The 23,165-nt window shown below is 47.8% G+C and overlaps 1 protein-coding gene across 2 annotated transcripts in view; it reads left to right on the top strand.

Moving 5' to 3' along the window:
* Positions 1-3,413: 3,413 nt before the first annotated feature.
* The window catches only part of TFCP2L1 (transcription factor CP2 like 1), a 58,194-nt gene continuing 38,442 nt past the window's right edge, over positions 3,414-23,165 (top strand). Inside the window, exons 1-3 of one of the 2 annotated variants that reach the window (XM_053909779.1) lie at positions 3,414-3,583; positions 4,190-4,219; positions 7,038-7,189. In XM_053909779.1, coding sequence (XP_053765754.1) covers positions 3,522-3,583; positions 4,190-4,219; positions 7,038-7,189 — 244 coding nt within the window. In that variant the 5' untranslated portion in view covers positions 3,414-3,521. The remainder of the gene's footprint in view (positions 3,584-4,189; positions 4,220-7,037; positions 7,190-23,165) is intronic. The other variant, XM_019469383.2, reaches the window with a different exon arrangement.

The following is a 23,165-nucleotide window of genomic DNA, read 5'->3' as shown; positions in this document are numbered from 1 at the left end:
CAAAGCCTGTGAAACTTGAATTCTGGAGCCGGGCAAACGTGATCCTTTTCTTTTCTCTCCTGTGCCACACAGGCTGCTGAGGCTTCTGGCTTTTACGTATACTTAGAAATAAATCTATTTCTAAATGAAATATTTCAGATTGCCAAAATACATAAAGTGTTCTTTTTTTTTTAATGTTTATTTACTTATTTTGAGACAGTGACAGAGAGAGCCTGTGGGAGGGTCAGGGAGAGAGGGAGAAAGAGAATCCCAAGCAGGCTCTGTGCTGCCAGCATAGAGCCCAACGCTGGGCTCGATGTCACTAACTGTGAGATGGTGACCTGAGCCGAAATCAAGTCAGACGCTTAACCGACTGAGCCACCCAGGCGCCCCCATAAAGAGTGTTCTAATGGCCATTCATGTTCCCACTATCCAGCCTAAGGGAGAAATGATTCCATAAATAATGGTAATGGCCTTCGGTTAGTTGAAGGCCCCTATGTGAGCCTGCCTCCCCAGAGGTAAGTCCTCCTCTGAGAATGCTGTTTATTACTTCCTGGCCACATAGGTAAAGACTCCTGTGCAGTATCTAGTGTTATTCTGCATGTTTCTAAACCTGAGAAAGCATATTATACAATGTGTAACTTATACTTGGCTTCTCTCTGCCCTGCCCTTAGGTTTCTGGGCTTCATCTACGGAGTTCTAGTTCATTTGCAGGCTTCCGGAGTCCTTCATCACGTGAACAGGCCACAGATGGCGTAGCTAGCCTCCCATTAATGGACATTTAGTTTGTCTCCAATTTTTGCTATTACAAACAATACTGGGATACATATAATTATACAGACTTTTCCCTCTGGCTAGCATACCTCCTTTCCCCAACCTCGGTCGCCCAGAAACTCCTATGCATTTGTCAAAACCATCCTCGCAGGCATCAGGACCCGGACTCTTCAGGCTGACCTCCTCCCAGAGCAGCTGGAATCCCGGGTGGAGCTGCCAAGAGGTGTTGCCCCTTGAGGACTCTGTGGGGCCCCGGGCTGCTACTCCTCAGGAACAGACATGCATCTGGGCCCTGGTACACTGGCCGGTCTTGTTCCAAGAAAGGAATGCAGGGCTTTAGGATAGGAATTGATGGTAGCCAAAGAGCACGGGTTCTCGAATCTGCATTTTGGGCGAGGCTCGGTGGCAGGGCTCATGTTCCTTTTGCAGCATCTGCTGGTGGCTGGAATGGCGGGGGGCTGGCTGGGCTTTGATCTCCAATGGGGCGGTTGGACGCTCTACACGGTGGTCCAGGATTCCAGAAAACCAGAGGCAGAAGCTGCCTGGCCTCCTAGGGGCCAGCCTGGAACAGGGCCAGGATTATTTCCACTGCATTTTGCTTTTGCCCATGCTGTGTGCTCAGTTGGAGACACTCCTCCAACCCCCACTTCACGGATTGGCCTAACTTCCATTTACCCATCCATCAGGAGACATCACTTTCCCCGGGGACTCAAAGCCCTCCCTCATATTCCCAGAGCAGCCTGTACTGCCTCGATCACACTGCACTGGAATTGTTGCTTTCCCAAAGGCCTCTCCAGGTAGAATGCAAACTTGCATCCCGCGCCATGCCTGGCACATGGCAGGTACTCTGGGCATATTTGTCCAGTGAAAGGATCCAGTAAAGGGTATGCTCTTTGCACACTACCCCAGAGAGCCTCCCATTTAGATGCTGCACTTGTCACGGACCCTGAGACAGAGCTTAGCGTTCAGGATGTTTATTAGGAAGTTTCCTTGAGATTAATACCTGTGTAAGGGATGGGAAGGAAGCAGGAGTGGACTGAGGGAGATCCCTTGGGAGGAACCCAGGACAGGTTTGCCTGCCCCTAGGAGTGTCCTGGGGCTAAATTAGCCCATCAGCAGAAGATGGCCAGACTTTCATTCTCCTGTCTCAGTAGTCATTGGGATGTAGACCACCCCTACCTGGGTGTGACCTTGGGGGAGGAGGCTGTCTGCAGTGGAGGCTATCCCAGAAGGGGCTGATGGTTGGGGGGCTATCTGCTTACGGCCCTCTCTGTGGCTCACACAGTAAGTCCTTCTTTGGAGGGGGATTGGAATGACACGCTTTTGTTTTCCTCTTGGGATAGAAGAACATCTTGGGGGGGGGGGCAGGTAGTAGTCCCTGAGAGCTAAGAGGAAGTGCCTTGCCAGCTGTGACCTGTGGCTGGAGGAAGAGTTGCTGTGAGAGAAGAGTACTGACATCCATGCCTGGGGGAGCTGGAGTTTCACTTCCAGGTCTTCATGGGGCTTCATTCCATCAACACTCAGAACGTCCACCTCTTCTGTGCCAGGCACTGTGACTTGTAGTGGGGGGGGGGGAGGGTCTGGGTATCACTTGGGTGTGAATCATGTCTCTATGACCTCCACTCCCTCCTTTCTGACCACTCCCCCATTACCCACTGTCTACACTTCTTCCAGACTGATTTTTCCAAAAAGCAAATCACGTATTCAACTCTCCTCCTTAAACCGTACTTAGAAATCCCAGCTCCGCGCGGGCCAGGGCATGCCAGGCCCTCTGTCATCTGCTCCTTCCAACTCTCTCACCTTATTTCCTTATCCCCTAGGTCACCCGGCCCCAGACAGGCTAAAGTGGATCTGCCTTGGCAATTACTGCTGCCCTTGCCTTGGGCCACTTTCCCTCCAGATGTTCAGAGAAGTTTCTTCCAAGTCTGTAAGATCCAGGTTCAATGTCACCTCCTCCAGGAAGCCTTCTCTGATTACACACTCGATGCATTTTTTTCCCCATATTTATTCAACAAATATTTATTGAGCACTCACTATGTCCCAAGCACTTTCCAGGCAGAGGGGATATTCGAGGAGTTGGACTCCGGGCCTTGCCCTCTTGCAGCTTATATGCTAGTGGGAAAGACAATCAATCAATCAACGAAGATAAAAGGTGCCACGATTTCAGAGTGTAAAGTGCTATTGAAAACACACACACACACACACACACACACACACACACACACACACACACACACACACACACACACACACACACACACACACACACACACACACACACACACACACACACACACACACACACACCCCAAGAGCAAGGTAAGGGGGGGCGAAGAGTGTCCGGTCGGGGTCCGTCACATCCAAGCAGCCTCCCCCACCAACCACGGTGCAGCTGTGCGGATCCGCCCTGGGCGCGGAGTCAGGAGCGGCGCGCGGAGGAAGCCCGGGAGGTCCTCGGGGCGGCGGCGAGGGTCACCTGGGCCCCACCCTCGGCTCCAGGCCGCCGCCGCGCCGCCGCGCGCTCGCTCCCGGGAAGGGCGCGCCGGAGCGGGTCACCCAGGTGCGCGGCCTCCGGGAGCCACCGCCCCGCCGCGCGGCCTGGGGGGGCGGGTCCGGCTGTGGCCCCGCCCCCGAGCCGTCCATAAATGCGCCGGGCCGGCCGGCACCCCGGGTTCTGAGCACGGTTTCCAGCGGGCGGCCGGACGTCGGCGCGGCCCGCGGCCGGTTTGCTGCCACGCCTGGGTCGCGGCGGGCGCGGAGCCGCAGCCATGCTGTTCTGGCACACGCAGCCCGAGCACTACAACCAGCACAGCTCCGGCAGCTACCTGCGGTAAGGGCCGCGCCGCCCCAGCTTTACGGGCGCAGCCCGCGGGGCGCGGCCGGGGTCGGCGGGCGAGGCGCCGTCGGACGTCCCGGGGCGGGGCGGGAGCCGCAGGGCCCCGGGTCCCGAGCGCCCTCGCCGCGCCCCGGCCTTCCCGCTGTCCGCCCTTTGGGGACTGGGAGGGACGTCGCCAAGGTCCCGCCTAGGGACGGACGGACCCCGGCGGGGCCCGTCCTCCCTCGACGACCCTGGCGGACGCGGAGCGCACACCTGCTGGCCGCAGCCGCCCAGTCCGGCCGCCTCCCCCGTCTCTCCTCTCCACGCTCGCGCGGGAAGAGAGAGGAAACTTCCTGCCGTCAGTCTGGTGCCCGTCGCGGGGAAGTCTGGTCCCCTGCTCTTTGCCCCTCTCTGCCCGGGTCCTTCTCCGAGCCTCGCGCCCTCTCCAGTCACCTTGGGCCGCGGGGCGAGTGAGCGGCGAGGGCGCGCTTCAGCCTCGCGCGCCGGCGGGCGGGGGCTCCGAGGAACAGGTGGCCCCCTCCTTCCAGGTGGTCTTGCGTTATCGGCCTGGGGCCCGCACGTTTATTACCCTTGATGGAAATCTTTCTTCTTCTGCAGGGACTTGACTAGTGCTCTTCAAAGGGAAAAGTAAGTCGTGCTTGTTTTTTTCAAAGTTCTCTCCCATCCCCTTTGAGGAAGTACGAGCCCCGTTAGCTTCGGTTCCTGGAGGATTGTTTTTCCCTGTTCTGCAGCTGGCTGGGCACTAATGGGCAGTCATTTCATTTTCTGAACTCGCCTGAACCAGCTTTAGCCTGTCTTTATTTCCATCCTAGTCACGGTTTATGAAATGTGCCTAATTTAACCCAAAGGGCATTTGGTATGGGCTCAGAGAAAGTGAGTCGTGAGACCCAGGGAGAGGGAGTCGCTGGCTCTGGTAGCCCTGAAGTGAGAGCCATTCTGAGTGCCCCCCTACCCCCCCCCCCCCGACTTTTTTGCCCCAAGAAGTTCTCACTCAGATGTAGCAGTCCACGTTATTTGGAAATCCTGGCTTCTGATAAGTGTGCGTCCAGTAGTCCTCTCTGAAGCCATCACCCTTCTGGAAGCAAGGAAATGATTGGGTTTAACTGATGTGTCTTCTGTTCCTTATTCCTGGGTCTGAGTAGTAGAAGGTGGCAGAGTGTAGCCTCTTAATTGAGGAATGATGGCTTCCCTGCAGACCCCGGTGATGTCATCCGAGGGAAGCTGCTGGGGGAGGGTGTGGGGGATGTCGGGAGTCCGCTGGGGGTTGTTAGACCCTGCAAAATTGTATCCGTTCACCTATATGAACCGCCACACTGGAGTCCCTTTTTATGGTACTGTGCCATGTGGTTACAGTTGTGGTGTTTTGGCCAAATTTTAGTTTGTGGCCATTAAATATGTTGCCGTATCTTAAAAACAAGTTTGAAGGTGACCTTGAGTGGAATATGAGTGTATTTAAAACTTCCTGGATACTTAAAATGTCATCCCATTAGGGAATAATGCCCCACTGTGTAGGAGGCTCTTCTACTGAGATGGAAATTTGTCTGTGGAGTTCCTTAGATACCTTTTTAGGATTTTGGTGTTGTATTGGGGGTCAGGCGGTGGGGTGGGAGTTGGGGTGCAAGGTGCCCCAAAGCCATATTGGTTTCTGGGGTCATTTTGGGGGCACGGATAAAGAAACATTTGGTCCATGGTATTTATTTTATTTTTTATATTTTTACTTCGCTCTTTGGAAGCTAGGGTTTTCACCCTTATAGAGGCTGACCTCGGTGAAGGCCAAGGTGAGGGTCAGTGACTATTGCCACTGGTTCCCGCACCTCCAGAGTGAGCGTCTTGTCCTTTTCCTTGGTTTTTATATTTTATTTTTGGTCTCCTCACGCTGCACCACTTGTGCAAATCGTCTGACCTTACCAGTAGTGGCCTTTACTCTTTTCTTCCTTTTTCTGTTTGATGTTCTCGTGACTTTTATTCCTTGGCAAATAAGGATGCCAGGCTTGAAACAAGTTACTGTTGAGTGATGGTTCTTACCACCCCTGCCTTTTCTTCTTCCTTTTTTTTTAATTTAAAGGCAGCAGGCGCATGGATTATTAACTTAACATGGTCTGGGCAAACATGACCTTATGCAATCCCCAGGTGAGCAGGCCTGCCTACTTCTCCCATGTTCCTAGATAACCACTTGGGCTGGGAGTGAGCGCCAGTCTGGCAGAAGGAAAGTGTGGTGTTCGGAGGGCCAGGACAGCACTGCGCTCCTGTCTTTGGGCTGCACATGGTGGCCCGGGAGGCCCCCCCCCCCCCCCCCCCCCCCCCTGCTCAGGAGAGTTTCCAGGTGTGCTCTGAGCCAGACTTTAATTCCCGCGAATGGTTTGGCATTGCTCGGGTGTGTGCCGGGTTTGTGTTTTAGAGACTACTGGTTTATTGTGTCGAACGAGGAACAGATTGTACCAGTGACTCTGTGGTTTATATAGTGAAGCGGGGTCAGTGGATCTGATTCATAACCCGGGACACTCAGAGGGAGGAGGGTGATCAAGATAAGGGCCCCAGGGCTTTTTTGGCACTGGTTTCCTAGCTGCTTGTAATTTAGAGGTCTTAAAGCCACTCCTGCTCACAGGTCATTCGCTTTCTCAAGAATTTCTTTTTCCCTTGTGAGGACACTTCAACAGTACGTCTAGATACAAGTCCTAGGCTGATGTGAGACTGATTTTTTTTTTTTCTTTTGGATAATGTCAGGGGGAGTTGTTCAGAGGTGGAGGAAAAGAATCTGAGCATCTTGATGTTTTCCAGTTGGATAAAGAAAACTGAATTAAAGCCAAGGTCTTTCCTGCTTGTTTTGCATTTAGGAGATACTGTATGACCTTAAAATTATGAGTCGACTGTCCTTTTTTTTTTTTTTTTTTTTTTTTGAAGAGTGGTGGTGGTAGGGTGTCACCTGAGCGAGTGAAATGCAATTCCTACGTGTTTGCATAGTTTACGGAGCCCTAAGGACAGGGGTGAATTGGCCCGAGAAGCCACCAGTGAATAGAATGGCTGACTTAAAAAGTTATAGGTTTTGTTCAGATTCTTATGCTAAAAGCCAGCCTTCCTAAGGAGCAGTCTCCTGTGGATGGAAACCATGTGGCATTTACAGTTTACCCCACTGCCGCTGGTCCCTGTGACACAGAGAAGACTTCTGTAATTTGTAGATAGTAGATAAGTTTGCATTTTTGCCTCCTTGATTCGATTCTGTAAATCCCTGCAGGGCCACTGGGGACAGGTGTATTCTGTTGGAAACCTGCCTCTCTGAGTGTTGGTGACTCGGGGTTCAGAAAGCTGAGCGAGCACGCTGCCCTGCATTTCGCTGCGCTGCCCTGGGTGCCCCTGGTCAGGATCCGCTTGTCCATCGAGGCTGTGTCTTGGCCCTGGGGCTCCCGGGGGGGGCCCCATGCCTGACTGCCCCCTCCGTGTGTTGCAGCGATGTGCTCGCCCTGCCCATCTTCAAGCAAGAGGAGCCGCAGCTGTCCCCCGAGAGTGAGGCCCGCCTGCCGCCCCTGCAGTATGTGCTGTGTGCTGCCACGTCCCCGGCCGTGAAGCTGCACGAAGAGACCCTGACCTATCTCAACCAAGGTAGTGGCTGGAACGCAGGGGCCGGGGCAGAGCCTGGGGGCCGGCGCGACCTCCCGGGAGGGATGGGGAGTCGACCTGAATGACCCCCTTCCGGCTTCCTTACCTTGTCACAGTGGGGTTAGTCGGGAGGGAGGCTGTCGCGTCAGACACATTGCGTTTCCCAGCCCTGGGACCTCCCTGAGCCTCTATGTCTTCATCTGCAGAGTGGACGCAGCAGCTGTGTTGTTATTCAGGCCAGCCGCGGGGTACGCGCGGTTTCTTGTGCACGCCCTCCGTGGGGCAGGTGCTCAGCGATCCGTGGCCACTGGTGTGATTACTGTTGACTGTGACCACGACCGATGTCCTTGCCTGGACGTAGATGGAGCACGTGAGGTATAGCGGACCTGCTGTCCTTTCTGGAGCCGCAGCAGGCCGTGGCGGGAAGACTGGCCCCGTCCTAATGCGCCACGGGGGCTGGACCCCGCACATGCCAGACGGAAGCCCTGTGTGGTGCTGGTGACAGGGCCGTGCATGCGTCCTGGGAGAAGTGGCGTGGGCTTTGCAGTCTGAATCTCAGGTCCGTGACTTTGAGCTGCCTTCTCTGTGCCTCCGCGTTTTCACATGGAAACCGAGAAGTGTAATTTTGGGACATTCGAAAGGAATGAAGTTGTTCTAAGTGTCTGCGATGATAACGGCTGTTGGGCTGCTGATTGCCTTTATCAGGACACGTGGATCAGCGTCCCAACAGATGGCGTTTTTGCGGTTTCTGTGTGAGCCTGTGTGTGTGTTTATTGAACTTCCTTCCTGGGTCACCTCCTAGACACCCCGGCATCAGGTGGGTTCGCTGACCCTGTGTTTCTCCGTGGGGAGAGCAGAGGGGCAGGGAGCACAGCCGTTTCGGTGGGCCTGCACTGTCCTGCAGGGTGCCACGGCACTTTTGTCTTACGTGGGCTGCCTCCTTTCTGGAAAACTTGGGAGTCCTGAATTTGGAGAGCCAGCCAGGTGGGTGGAAATGCAGCCGGATCTTTGGGCTGTCCTCTGCTGGCTGGCCAGCTTCTGGCCGGGGGGGACCAGCTGAGTGCTAGCAGGTGGCTCTGCGTCTTCTCCGGAAGGAAGCAAGCCCCCTCCCATGGTTGACGTGACCCAGTGGAAGGGCATGCCTGTTCCCCTGGGTGACTCCCTGGCCTCAGCTGGTTGCCAAGCCCAAACTCGGTTGCAGTAGGGGGCCTGACTCAGTCTCTGACAGTATGAGGTGGCCATGGTGAAGAATGCCTCTGGGCTGGTCTGTGGAGGGGCTTCCGCCATTTTCCTTTCTCTTTCAGAGAATGTCAAATGCTACAAACTTGTGTACCTTTGCTTTCTTGTCTGGGCCTCTGCTCTTTTGTCTCAAGGTAGCCTGGAGAAATTGGCTCCTGTTTGCTGAGCTTTGAGTCCCGGGGCTGGTGTTGTTCTGGTCTTGTCCTGCGGTGCTGAGGAGTAAGTGGTTGGGGGCCACGAGTCTGGCCCGGGACACTGAGTGTGCACCCGCCTCCCTGCCCCGACTGCAAGGCCTTTGCCTGCCTTGCCTGCCTTCCCTGCACCCCTCCCCCCTTTAATCAGCCAACTTTGGACCATGTTTGGCAGTCCGCATACCGGGCCTTTTTTAAGAGTTTCTCCTTTGTTCAGTGCAGAAAAGTTAAGAGGGGAAAAGAGTTGCCTCATGGTCTTACTATCCTGTGTCAGTTTGGTGTATTTACTTTAGATACATTTTAAGTTGCATTTTCCTGATAATTAAAATAACACGTGCTCATGATAAACAATTTGGATGATTTAGACAAGTATAGGAAGAAAATGGGAAGAGAAAAAATGTGAAATCTCCTAATTACACCTGAGAACCCCTGCTAACCTGATTTCCATGTGTATTTGTGAATGCATCTTTTAGAACTGTGACCCTACTCCAGAAGTATGTCTGCCTTTCATTTTTTTTTTTTAATGTTTGTTTATTTTTGAAAGAGAGAGAGAGAGAGAAAGCGTGCACGCACGTGAGCAGGGAAGGGGGGGGGGGCGGAGACAGAATCCGAAGCAGGCTCCAGGCTCTGAACTGTCAGCACAGAGCCCAATGGACGTGGGGCTCGAACCCACAGACTGTGAGATCATGACCTGAGCCAAAGTCGGACGCTTAACCAACCAAGCCACCCACGTGCCCCTGAACTTCTCTCGTTTCATTCGAAATGCTTTGAGAACCTAAATTTTTGTAATGGTTGCAAGATATCACATGTTCTAGGTCTGTTGCTTCGAGCAGTGTCATGGATGGACACTCAGCTTTCAGTTGCTATCTTTGTGTGAAATGTTGATTTAAAAAAAAATTAATAAATTACCTTCGAAGTAGGATTACTGGATCGAAGCCTTCTCAGCAGAATGTCCCAGCAGGGCACATTTTACTGTCTTTCCCAATATTGGATGTTGTGGCTTTTCATCTGAATAGTGAAACACGGAACTTAAAGCAGAATTTCTGTCATTGTGGTTATCGTAAGCTAGTATTCGTCAGTCGGTGTGGTCAAATATTTATTGTAAAATAGGTTTCTGGATCTTTTACATTTCTCCATCAATAATGTTCATGTTCTTTGTCCATTTTTCTCTTGGGAGGTTTAGGTCTCACTGATTGTAAGAGCACATCATATTTGAAAAGTATCAACTTTTAGTTGCTATATGTTGCAAATATTTCCCTTTGTTGGCTGCCAGCCGTTTATATTTATTGGGTGACAATTATATTTATGCTGTGGGATCTGTGTCATAATTTTTTTTCTGTGTAAAAATTTATTTGAAATGTCTATTGTAAAATCTTTCAGTCTCTTAAAACAGTTTTTCTTCTATGCTAAGAATGCCCACCCACCCGAAAATCACTTAGTAGTTTCCTAAATTTCATTTCATGGTTTCCAAGTTGTAACACTGAAATGCACTTGCAATATTTTTTGAAACTTAGTAATTAGGCGTTTAATGATATTTTGGATTATTATTACTTAACATATATATATATATATATTTTTTTTTTTTTCAGCCTTACCAGTGAGATTTATACTGTCACATTACATTTGGAATTTATGATGTGATATAAAGGTCTAACTTTGTTTATTTTTCTAGATAGTTAAGCTACTAGTTATTGCCTAGTTTATCCTTTTCTCACTGGCTTAAAATGCCGCTTTGGAAACATTTAAAAAAGCTATATTCTAGGGTATTGGTCCAGAAACAACGCCTCGCCCCTTGTATAGGTATTTGTCCTGTAGCTCAGATATTCATTGATTCTTGCCCCATTTCACACTGACCTGTTTATTGTGGCTTGGAAATTGTTTCCCTGTTTGAGTGTAGAAGTCCCTTTAATCATTTTTCTTAGTTCCTCTTGATCATATTCTTACAGATGGATTTTACAACCACTGAATCTCCTTGGTATACCTTTTTTCTTTTTTTCACAGCGATGAGATGATACACTTTATGAAATTGTTTCTTGATTTTATTAAACACTCTTCTTGTAATAACATTTTTTGTCACTAAAGCCTCTTTAACCTCATTTAAAATGTTTGCATATTATTTCACTATTTTTTCTTGTTATTTAGGATAGTATAGTGGCATCACTGCTTGAAGAAAATATACAGTGTAGTGTTTTGCTTTGTTTTTTTTTTTTTTTTTTTTACCATGTTTCCCATAACAGAGTGGAAACTCTGAGGACAGAGCCACGTTTTATCTTTTTAAGTGCTGTATCCCTGCCATTAAGCTTGGTGCCTGTGATACCGAAGTAGGTGTTCTATCGATATTTAGAAAATTAAACAGTAGGCATGATTTACTTTCCATTCTATTTTTCTCTCCTCTCTTTAAAAAAAAAAAAAAATTAAATGTTTATTTATTTTTGAGAGAGAGACAGTGAGAGCCAGGGAAAAGCAGAGAGAGAGAGGGAGACACAATCCGAAACAGGCTCCAGGCTCCGAGTTGTCAGCGCACAGCCCAGTGTGGGTCTCGACCTCACGAACAGGGAGGTCGTGACCAGAGCCGACATCGGACGCTTAACCAACTGAGCCACCCAGGCGCCCCTCTTCTCTCTTTGTTGCTGTTACTAATAATGCTGAACTGATTATCTCTTTCAGTGTCTTTTATTTAAAGTAGTCTATACTTCTATGTCATAGGACACATTGTCACTGATTCAGTTAAAAACAATGGTTTTGATACGTCATTTAAAACCTTTTTGGTTAATTGAAAAGTTAGATATTAATGGTATTTTTTTTTAATTTTTAAAAATTTTTTTATTTTTTTCAGTAATCTCTACACCCAACATGGGGCTCAAACTCACAGTCCTGAGATCAAGAGTCACCTGCTCTTCTGACTGAGCCAGCCAGGCGCCCTGCTATTAACAGGATTTAATGTTTATTGCGTTGGCTCTGTGATGTCTGTTGTACTATTTCTGAGGCCACGCCATATCCTCTTCCTTAAAATGGTATTTTTAAAGCTCTGAAAACATGAAGGGATGCTCTGTCTGGAAGACATTTAAACCATCAGATGCTCATTTCTCGGCGTAGTGTCAGGACAGTGTGTTCCATATGGATGTCTTCTCACCAAGCCTAATGGCTGATTTTATATATGGTAGAAATGATTTGTAAACAATGTAGGTCTTCTTCCTCTGACATGGAGTCCTAAGAAGTGGGTGGACAGCTGTTGCATGGAGGTCTGCAAAGTCCCAGATCAACCTTTTTGTCAGTGGCCAGATCTTTCCTGAAGGCTGGAGCCAGAAGGCTGGGGTAGGGGGAGGAGTCAGGGAGAACCGAGGAAAGAGAGCCCCAGGCAATTTGTGTAGGGATTTCTGGCTTGGAGATAAGGAACAGCTTTGCAAGACTGGCTTGTTTTGGAGAAGACTTTTGGTGTTTCCTTATGAAGAACTCTTGAATCTTAAATATAGTAATAGATTCTTACGGGAGTCATGAATGAACTTCCTGTCCTTCGGAATGAGAGGTGGTTTAGTGTAAAGAAAGAAAAACCACAAGCAAAGGCAAAAACGAAGTGTGTGTGTGCGTGCAGGGGTGGGGTGGGGGTGCAGTTAAGCACACTGTCTACCTTGAAGAACCCTAAGTGGTTTAGGTTAACTAAGGTTGGGGGAACATGAAGAGTTTGAATGATACGGCTGGAGGGGTAGACCAGATGGCCGAGTTCTCCAGCTGCCTTGTGAAGGCTGAGCCATTGGGCAGCCACCTGGGCAAGTTACTTAACCTCTCAGTGCCTTCAATTCCCCATTTATAAAATGAAGGAAATAAAGTCCCTACAAAGAAAATGCTACTATGTGGACAAAATGGGTTAATACCTGTAGAGCCTTGAAAGGGGTGTCTGGCACATAGTAAGCACTCAAAATTGGCCATTATTAATAAATAGAAACCTGTTTACCCTAATTCTCTTTTTGAGAGAGAGAAGGTGCAAGTGAGTGAGGGACAGAGAGAGAGAAAGAGAGACTCCTACAAAGGTAGATAGAGAAGTGGGGCTCACCTGAAGCAGGGCTTGATCTCCCCCGATGTGGGACTCAAACTCACAAACCATGAGATCATGACCTGAGTGGAGGTCAGATGCTTAATGACTGAGACACCCCAGCGCCCTTTATCCTTTTTGTAATTCAAAGATGAACACAGGTGGGTTCTAGAGCTAAGAATTGCAAGGTGGGAGCTTTGGGACAGATTAAAGGCAGGAAGGCCTGCTGAACTTTTCTTTTCTACATTCACTGTACAACCAGATGATAGACATAACCTGGAGGAGACATTTCCTACACAGGCTGTTAAAATACCGTCTTTAATTTTGTGATTCCAAAAGGTATTGGACCCCTCCCTAGATGATGTCAGCTGTTGTGTCGACGATTGCTTTGCTTGGATCCTCAACCACGTAAAGCTTTGTGGAGGACCTCCGCCTTTAGTGTGATACTTTGTTCAGCCCTGTAGAATTTACAAACTCTTTCTGATGTTCTCTTTTGAATAATTCTCCCAAAATATATGATCCCCATATTACAGGTAGGCTGAGAGAGGCTAAATCTGCTTCCCTCTCCTGTGTTAGGCAGTTAGGCAAGTCTGGGGAGTGGTTGAGCAGGGGTGTGATAATGAATGGAGTTCTGGAAGGTGAGAGGTGTTTTTTGTTTTTTTTTTTTTTCCTGGCCTGGAACTTCCTACAAGGCAGGATTCTCTGCTGGGCCCTTCCGGGAGCGATACCTGCCACCTGGTACTCCTTATGCAGTTCTCAGGATGAGTGTGTGAAACTTGGAGGGGAGACAACTTGTGGAGGAATGGAAGGGGGTAGAAAATGCCTCCTTGAGCAGAAAGCATAATCAGTTGCTCTTCCCCTCCCCTCCCCCCCTTTCAGGCTCTCCACCCACCCACAGTGACCTGACGGAATGGCCAGGGAGATAAGAACTCTGGGCGGGGAAGTCTTGTCTTCCAGCTCCAAGACCAAGAATGAATGGCTGCAGTCTTTTGACCAGCTTCTGCTCTAGGGGAAGTCACTTAATCTCTAGAAGCCTCAGTTTCCTCACCTGTGGGATGGAGATGGTTTCATTTTTGTGTTGCTCTTGAGAATTAAGTGAGCAACAAGAATCTGGCAAGTGGTAAGCAGAGTTATGTGTCCCCTGTCCCCAGTTTTTTTATTAAAAACATTTTTTTATTAATGTTTATTTTTGAGAGAGAGAGAGGGAGACCCAGAATCTGAAGCAGGCTCCAGGCTCTGAACTGTCAGCAAGGAGCCTGATGCGGGGCGTGAACTCACAAACCGTGAGATCATGATCTGAGCCGAAAACAAGAGTTGGACGCTTCACCGACTGAGCCGCCCAGGCGCCCCTACTTCCGTTTTTTTAAATAATTCTACCCAGCACGTCAGTGAGCCTTCATGTTCACATATCTTTGTGCTTAAGCAGGGGTGAGACTATCTGCAGGATAAATATCCAGAAATGGAATTGCCGGCACAAAATTTCAATAGATATTGCCATACTGCCCTGCAGTGAAGGTGCACTTATTTTTACTTGTGTGAACAATAAGTACTAAATAATTGTTTAGTTCTCCCTGCCGTATCATCTGTCCCTTGATTCGACCACACCTGGAATATAAAGTCCTCAAAGGCAGAGCCCTGGTTCACTGCTGCTCCTAGTTCAGTGCCTGGAGTACATGACTTCTTTGAGTGAATGAAGAACCTCCATTCTTCTGTACCTTTGCCAAAACATTTTCACCTCAAAAACCTTAAAGTAGGGGCACCTGGGTGGCTCAGTCAGTTGAGCGTCCGGCTCTTGATTTTGGCTCAGGTCACGATCCCCAGGTCGTGGGATCGAGCCCTGCTTTGGGTTCCATGCTTAGCATGGAGCCTGCTTAAGATTCTCTGTCTCTCTCCCTCTGTCCATCTCCCCTGCTTGTGAGTGCACGTACACATACATACTCTCTCTCCCCCACCCCCCAAACCCACTGAAAAACCCACTTAAAGTAATGGGGAAAGCATAAGGTATTTGTGCTGTAATATTTGTGTCCTTAATGATACTGAATACGTATTTTATTTTTGAATGTTGTTTTTAAGTAATCTCTATACCCAATGTGGGCTCCAACTCGCAATCGTGAGATCAGAAGTCATATGCTCCACTGGCCGAGCCAGTCACATGCCCCTGAATCTGTATATATGTTTTTTGTTATTTGGTTTTTACTATTCTGTTTGCTTTTCATGTGCTATATACCTATTTGTCAAGTGGGCTTTTTATCCTTATTTATTTGTATAGGCTCTTTGCATATTTGGGATAACGCGTTAGAAATATTTTTCCACGTTTTTGTTGATTCATTCTTCATTCATTTGTTTGCTTGTTCTTTCTTTTACATAATACAGGTTTTTACAAATTTTCATGGGATCAGGGGGTGCCTGGGTGGCTCATTTGGTTGAGCATCTGGGCTCAGGTCATGATCTCGCAGTTCTGGGGTTCAAGCCCTGCATCACATTGGTCTCCGCACTAACACGGAGCCTGTCTGTCTCCCTCTCCCTCTGCCCCTCCCCAGCTCATGTGCTCTGTCTCAAAAACAAATCAACATTAAAATTTTTTTTTTTTGTGGGACCAGGTTGTTGGATTTTGCCTTGATTCGTTTTGTCCCATTCTTCATATCCCATTTAGGAAATATCTTCTCTACCTCAAGATTTTGATTTATTCACCTGTTTTTAAAAAATGTTTTTCCCAAGTCTTTGACACTGGCATTTGTGCAGGTGTGTAAGGAATGAAGTAGGAATCCACCTCCATTACTTCCCAGGTAGACATCACGTTGTCCCTCCGTAACTTATAAATATGGAGCCTTCACGTAGTAGAGCTCTGTGCAACCCTAAAAAGCATTAGGCAGATCCGTGCATTCATCCATGAAAGATAGCCAGCATGTGGTGTCAAGGTTAATAAAGTCTTTCCCTTTCTTGGTAACATCAGTTTGGATGACTCTATTCGTTATCCTTTCTTAGTATCTGGGTGGCAGATGAAAAGCTGGGATGTGCCCGGGTTCTGGTTCTGGCTCTCTATTCTTTCCCAGCTTACTGAACCTATTTTCAGCCTGTGCTTTCTACAAAAAACAGAACACCCCCTTCGGGTGTTGTTTGGAGAATTAAGTGAGATATTTGTTGCTGTTTTTTGTTCTTGCCATGCATGGGTACTTTACTTTGGGTACATAAAATTTAGAAACCGCGTAACATAGGTTAAAAAGAAAAAAAAAAACCTCACGGAACAAATGCTTTCCCAATAGTCAATTCTCCATGATTAATCAATGAATGGGTATGGTTGTTGTCGATTGGTTCTTTGTTTCTTCATTGTTTTTAAAATCATGGGCGTTTATTGACATGAATACAAGGTTAGTTGGACAGATTGTTCATCTCAGCTCAAAGCATATAGAAATGATTTTTAATGTTTCAGAGGTCTCCTGGTCATGTCAAACTTTAGTGGACCAATTAAGTTAAAATATAACACTGTACAGTCTACTTCCAGAGCGTCCGATGAACTAGGAATGATATAGTCATAAGAATTCTCTTAATACCGTCTATATTCTGGAAACACTATATTAGAAATGAGAACAATTCTACACCAGTTCAGTAACCTGGTAAATGAAACAGGCCTCCATCAGAGTTAATTAATTACTTTTTAAAGTTTATTTATTTTGAGAGAGAGAAAATGAGTGACGGAGGGGCAAAGAGAGGGGGAGAGGAAATCCCAACCCATCTGCGCTGCCTGCATGCCGCCCGATGTAGAGCTCACAAACCCAACCGTGGGATCATGGCTTGAGCAGAAACCAAGAGTCAGCTGCTTAACTGAGCCATCCAGGGCCTCTAGAGCTAATTTAAAGAGAGAAGACACCTCAGGTGACCTGCTGTGCTTGTAGATGTTTAGAGATTGGCTTCTGTGAATCTGAATCCAATCTGCCCATCCCCCTGTGTTCCTCCCTCACAGCTAACCCCTCCTGCTCCGATGGGGGCCTGATGACTAAGGGGATGTCCTGATCTATTTAAAATGTAGGTGTTCTTGTTTTTCAAGCGTTGGGAGGCCAACAGATAAGGAGACAATTACCATTGAAAGATAGCTCCTACTCCTCAAGAGAAGGGGGCACACCCCACCATGCAGGGGGGTACCAGAGTCCCTCAGGAGGCAGAGAGATTGAGGGGAAAAATCTGGATGGGAGCCTTTACTGTGGTTTCTAGGAGAAGGAATGGGCGAGGCAGAATAAATATGTGTAGGAGTAGTTCTGGGGCGTAGGGGCTCTCCCAGCTCTGGTACCCAGCTGGAGTGGCCTAGGCAGGAGAATAGTGGCCTGGAGGGAAAGCTCTGGGAGGAGGTGGTTGGGGTGTGGTCTGTGGCTTGCTCGGTTTGCATATGAAAGCCACACACAAAGGCTAGTTATTTATAATCTGAGAACTGTCTAGCCCTAGGAGGGTTTGCGTCAGCAAGGCCCCAGATACCAAAGCATCCGGAAGCATGATTAACTAATTAATTGAGTTTTAAAATGTTTATTTATGTTTTGGGGGGGGAGGGGCAGAGAGAGAGAGAGAGAAAGAGAGAGAGAGAGAGAGAGAGAGAGAGAAAGAAAGAAAGAGAGAAAGGAAGAGGGAGGGAGAATCCCAGGCAGGCTCTGCGCCCTGGGCAGACCCAGGGCTTAGTCTCCCTACCCTTGACATTAGGACCTGAGCTGAAATCAAGAGTCTGCCGCTTAAATGATTGAGCCACTCAGGGGCCCCAGAAACATGGTAAATTTAATACGTGACCTTGGGCGCTGCCCTGGGCTGCAAGTGGAATGGTGGGCACAAAGGAGCTATGTGAGAAAAGCTACATTTCAGACTTAGAGTCAGCCAGTTTTTTCTTAGTTGTCTGAGCTTCCTCTCAGTCTGCACAACCACCGCAAACTTTCTTGAGCCGTATTCTCACGGGAGCTGGTCTCCCTTTGCTCTCTCGGGGCCTTTGACCGTCTCCCGGTAGGAGCCACAGTCTGGATGTGCAAGCCTGATGTTTCCATGCACCTGGGGAAACCTCCCTGTTTCTCAGCAGTAAGTTTCCTCCTCCATGGTTTTCTGCAGGGTTGCATGTCCTGATCTACATGCACTCGGGCAGTGTAGACTTTGAGCAGCGGCTCTTTGAATCTCCCTTGCTACCTGTGCATTTCCGCACTGGAGAGCTGCCTGCTCTGGTCGCAGACCTTTGATTTGAACCTCAGGCGCTTTGTGCGCTTAATTTTTGTTACGTCACTTATGAAATCCTCTGTTTCTCTCTCTAGACTTTGTAGGGAAACGCGAAGAGCATCTCTGAGTTTCTTCAAAATGACCTCTCATCGTCTTGGTATCTGTCCTGTGACTCTTTGTCTGATGTCAAGGTGCTGTCATTCGGGTAATCTCTAGGCAGAGCCGGGAGTGTGTCATCTCAGAGATTTTGGCTGGTTTCCTTTGTCATCACTGTCCTGTTCCCTTTGTGTGTTGTTCTGCAGTCACTTTATTCTTTTTTTAAAATTTATATCCAAGTTAGTTGGCATATAGTGCAACCATGGTTTCAGGAGTAGATTCCTTAGTGCCCCTTACCCATTTAGCCCATGCCCCCTCCACACGCCCTCCAGCAACCCTCTGTTCTCCATATTTAAGAGTCTCTTATGTTTTGTCCCCTCCCTGTTTTTTATATTATTTTTGCTTCCCTCCCCTTATATTCATCTGTTTTATATCAAAGTCCTCATGTGAGTGAAGTCATATGATATCTGTCTTTCTTTAATTTTGCTTAGCATAATACCCTCTAGTTCCATCCACGTCGTTGCAAATGGCAAGATTTCATTCTTTTTGATTGCCAAGTAATACTCCGTTGTATGTATGTATGTATATATATATATATATATATATATATATATATATATACATACACACACATACCACATCTTCCTTATCCATTGATCCATCGATGGACATTTGGGCTTTTTCCATACTTTGGCTATTGTTGAAAGTGCTGCTAGAAACATTGGGGTGCATGTGCCCCTGCGAAACAGCATACCTGTATCCCTTGGATAAATTACCAAGTAGTGCAATTGCTGGGTCGTTGGGTAGTTCTATTTTAATTTTTTGAGGAACCTCCATACCGTTTTCCAGAGTGGCTGCACCAGTTTGCATTCCCACCAGCAATGCAAAAGAGGTCCTCTTTCTCTGCGTCCTCGCCAACATCTGTTATTGCCCGAGTTGTTACTGTTAGCCATTCTGACAGGTGTGAGTGAGGTGGTATCTCACTGTGGTTTTGATGTGTATTTCCCTGATGACGAGTGATGTTGAGCATTTTTTCATGTGTCGGTTGGCCATCTGGATGTCTTCTTTGGAGAAGCGTCTATTTATGTCTTTTGCCCACTTCTTCACTGGATTATTTGTTTTTTGGGTGTTGAGTTTGATAAGCTCTTTGTAGATTTTGGATATTAACCCTTTACCTGATATGTCGTTTGCAAATATCTTCTCCCATTCTGTCGGTTGCCTTTTAGTTTTGCTGATTGTTTCCTTCTCTGTGCAGAAGCTTTTTATTTTTGATAAGGTCCCAATAGTTCATTTTTGCTTTTGTTTCTCTTGCCTCCAGAGATGTGTTGAGTAAGAAGTTGCTGCGGCCAACATCAAAGAAGTTTTGCCTGCTTTCTCCTAGGGATTTTGATGGCTTCCTGTCTTACATTTGGGTCTTTCATCCCCCTTTTTTTTTTTTTTAAATTTTTTTTAATGTTTATTTTTTGAGAGAGAGATAGAGCACAAGCAGGGGAGGGGCAGAGAGAGAGGGAGACACAGAATCTGAAGCAGGCTCCAGGCTCTGAGCTGTCAGCACAGAGCCTGACGTGGGGCTCGAACCCACAAACTGTGAGATCATGACCTGAGCCGAAGTCTGGCGCTTAACCACTGAGTCACCCAGGCGCCCCGGTCTTTCATCCGTTTTGAGTTTATTTTTGTGTATGGTGTAAGAAAGTGGTTCGGGTTCATTCTTCTGCATGTCTCTGTCCAGTTTTCCCAGCACCACTTGCTGAAGAGACTGTCTTTATTCCATTGGATATCCTTTCCTGCTTTGTCAAAGATTAGTTGGCCATACGTTTGTGGGTGCAGTCAGTCACTTTATTCTTTTACCTGCCCTCTTGAGCATCTTTGTGGGCAAGAAGCTTTTTAGGCTCTCCCGAAGCTGACCATTTTTTTCAAAACCAATCACTATTTCTGTCAGTATTCAGCATTCTTCTGGGATATTTTTAAGGTGTCTTTGGCCTCAGTCACTTGGGACCAGAAGGGTTTTGATGCCTCTGCCAGCGACCATACCATGTCTGTCCTCGCAGACGAGCCATCGTTACTCCATAGAATGAAATTTTAGGGGACTCGCTTTTCTGTTCTCTCTCGAGGAGGTCTCCCATACTCCCGGTGAAAAGGTGGACTCATTCGTATCTTTGTTGTGTGCTGCCGAGCACAGAGTTTGCAATGCCAGAGGACTGGCACCCCGTTGCAGGAGGCTCTGGGGGCTTCTGTAATGCATCCAGTCCACTCACTGCCTTGACGTATTCTTTAACTTGGGCAGAAAGTCTTTTGTTTTCCTGCAAAATACCTTGGCTTTTTACTGTAAAAGCAATCAAACCAGCATGTACCCAAATTCCCGGGGAAACCTCAAACAGACTTGATCCTAGTGCCCATAATTCAGACAGCCTCAGCAGAGCACTGTGCAGCTGTCACATGGTCAGCAGCAGTGACATTTATGTGGTCATCAGCAGGCTCTCCCTGGCACCAAAGGGCACTGCTGCCGGCCAGGGCCCTGAATGTCTTACCCCTAAACCATACAAGCAGTAGGCAACCGGGACAGACCATCAGGCTGAGGGGACAGGGTACCCAGAATGAATAAACTCTGGTCACTGCACAGGTGGACAAAAGTTTATAATTTGTATGGTACGTCATACTTAAGTGCTGGGTGTATCACTGGGTCTCAATAAACGTTAATTCCCTTCTGTTAAGTTTGGCTGTTTTCCACAGCTGTTTGGAAGGGAGGAGAGCAGGAAGGGAGGTCAGGGTAGGACCAGCTTAATCTGGTCTCTGGATTGATTGATTTATATTTATATTTTGTTTTTTTAGATGTTTATTTTTGAGACAGAGTGTGCATGTGGGTCTGTGTGTGTGTGTGTGTGTGTGTGTGGGAGGGGCAGAGAGAGAGAGAGAGAGAGAGAGAGAGAGAGAGAAGGAGACAGGGACAGAGGATCCGAAGTGGGTTCTGAGCTGTCAGCACAGAGCCTGACGCAGGGCTCAAAATCACGAGCCTTGATGTTATGCCCTGAGCCAAAGTCAAGACGCTCAACCAGCTAAGCCACCCAGGTGCCCCTGCTCTCTGTTTTTAAATGGTTTTATTGGGATGCAGTTCACATACCATATAATCCACCTACTTAAAGTACACAATCCATGTTTCTTAATATATTCAACTAAATGGATCATACCACCACCACTATTAATCTTAGAATGCTTTTGTCCCTCTTAAACTCTGCACCTGTTAGCAAGCAGACCGTCTCCATTTTCTCCTTCCTCCCCACCTCCAGCCATAGGCAGCCACTATCTACTTTCTATCTAAAAATTTGCCTGTTCTGCATACTTTCTGTTTAAAGCATTATACAAATGGTGGTCTTCTGTGACTGACTTCCTTCTCTTAGCATAATGTTTTGTTTTGTTTTGTAAAGATTTTATTTTTGAGTCCTCTCTCCACCCAGTGTGGGGCTGCAATTCACAACCCCAAGATCAGGGCTCGCATGTTCATACCAGGCGCCCCTGGTATGTTTTCACGGGCCATCCGTGTTGTAGCATGGATCGGAACTTCATTCTTTTTCATTGCCATGTAACACTGGTGTGTGGGTGGGCCTTATTTTATTTGTCCATTCTTTCGTTAATAGACGTTTGGGTTGTTTCCACTTCTTGGCATATTATGAATATGCTGCTATGAATATTCATGTACAAGTGTTCACGTGGACCTGTATTTTCATTTCTCTTATGAATGTATCTAGGGGCAGAATATCTGGGTCATATGGGGACTCCATTTAAATATTTGAGGAACTGCTAGACTGTTTTCCAAAGCAGCTGCCCCATGTGCTAGCAGCATACAGGAGGATTCTAGTTTCTTCACCTCCAGCACTGGTTATTGTCCATCTCTGTGATGGTGTAAGGATAGGATGGCTCTTCTGGTGGCCACGGTGGCTGTCTGCTGCCATGTCCCCTGGCATGGAGCAGGGGACCTCAAGGCATGGCCACAGCCTGGCCGCAGAAGCAAACTGAAGCCAGAGGCTCGAACGCCATGAGAATTCTCCGCCTTTCTTGTCTGTTCCTCTCTGGGGATCTGCTTTATACTCTTTCTGCCTACCAGCTTCCCGGCTTCTGTGGCCAGAGGGCAGACAGTAAGGCCCACCAAAAGCTCCTGAGAAAATAGGCCCTCAGCCCAGCCACCCAGAGGGGCTGGTGTTCTCATTCCCTGCCTGTGGTTTGGCATTCCCAGGGCGGGAACCATTGGCCAGGCCAGGTCGCATGCTCACCTGCCAGGATGTGGCCAAGAGCCGGGCCCTCTGTAAGCATGGCTGCTCCCACCCTCTCCCTTTCTCCACCCTCAAGCAGTTCCTTGACATGGTCCCTAGGTGCTTGCTCTTCTGGAAGGCCTGACGGTGAGGGGAAAGCACAGACGGGGACTACAAAGTCCTTCAGCTTGCCAGAGGCTGAGAGAGAAAGTGGGGCTGCCCCAGGGCCAGAATGTTGGGGGTTGGGATAGGAGTGACCAGGAACTCTGGCTCCTACCTCCAAAATCTTGGCCAGTAAAGGGCATGTGGACACGTCAGCCCAGGATATGGTGCAGGGCAGGTCTCGGAGGGGAGGGGACCGAGTGAGTCACAGCTCTGACCTGATCTTTGAGATTTGGTTTTCTACTCTTTACTGTTCTTTGTCCTAGTAGTTTACCATTCGTACCCCTGCCACCTGAGCAGGAGGGGACCTATCTCTCCACACCCATATCTGGACTCTATGTTTTCAGCCTTTTAAACCTTTCTAAAATGCATATAGAAAATAAGCTCCTTATTTTAATTGGCATTCACCTAATTTCTCATAACTGTTACGAGTGTAATTGAACATCTTTTTATATGCTTACGTTTCTTTTACAAAAGACTGGCGGTTTATATCCCTTGCTCATTTTTCTGTTGCCATTTTGCTTGTTGCTCTGCAAGAACCGTCGTGTTAAGTTGAACCATAAGCAGTTACCACTTACTTTAGCTTACCATTAAATTCACCAGTTAAATTGAAATGGGTTGACAATCTGTAGTTACTTATTGTTCATTTTAATAGAGTAAAGATTCAGTGTAGCACTGTGGCTGGACGCCAGTTCAACATACAAAAATCAGTGAATTTCCTATGAACCAGCAATAAACACACAGGAGACAAAATAGGAAGAAGATAGGCCAATTCCTAGCTTATGAGCATGACCATTCCTGGGTCCCCTCGAGGTCTGCTGTCCACAGTTGTAGGT

Source organism: Panthera pardus, unplaced genomic scaffold (genome assembly GCF_024362965.1).
Source record: "Panthera pardus isolate Hobbes unplaced genomic scaffold, ASM2436296v1 HiC_scaffold_10, whole genome shotgun sequence".
Taxonomy (NCBI): domain Eukaryota; kingdom Metazoa; phylum Chordata; class Mammalia; order Carnivora; family Felidae; genus Panthera; species Panthera pardus.
Note: the sequence above shows the minus strand (reverse complement) of the source record. Positions and strands in the feature narration are given on the sequence as shown.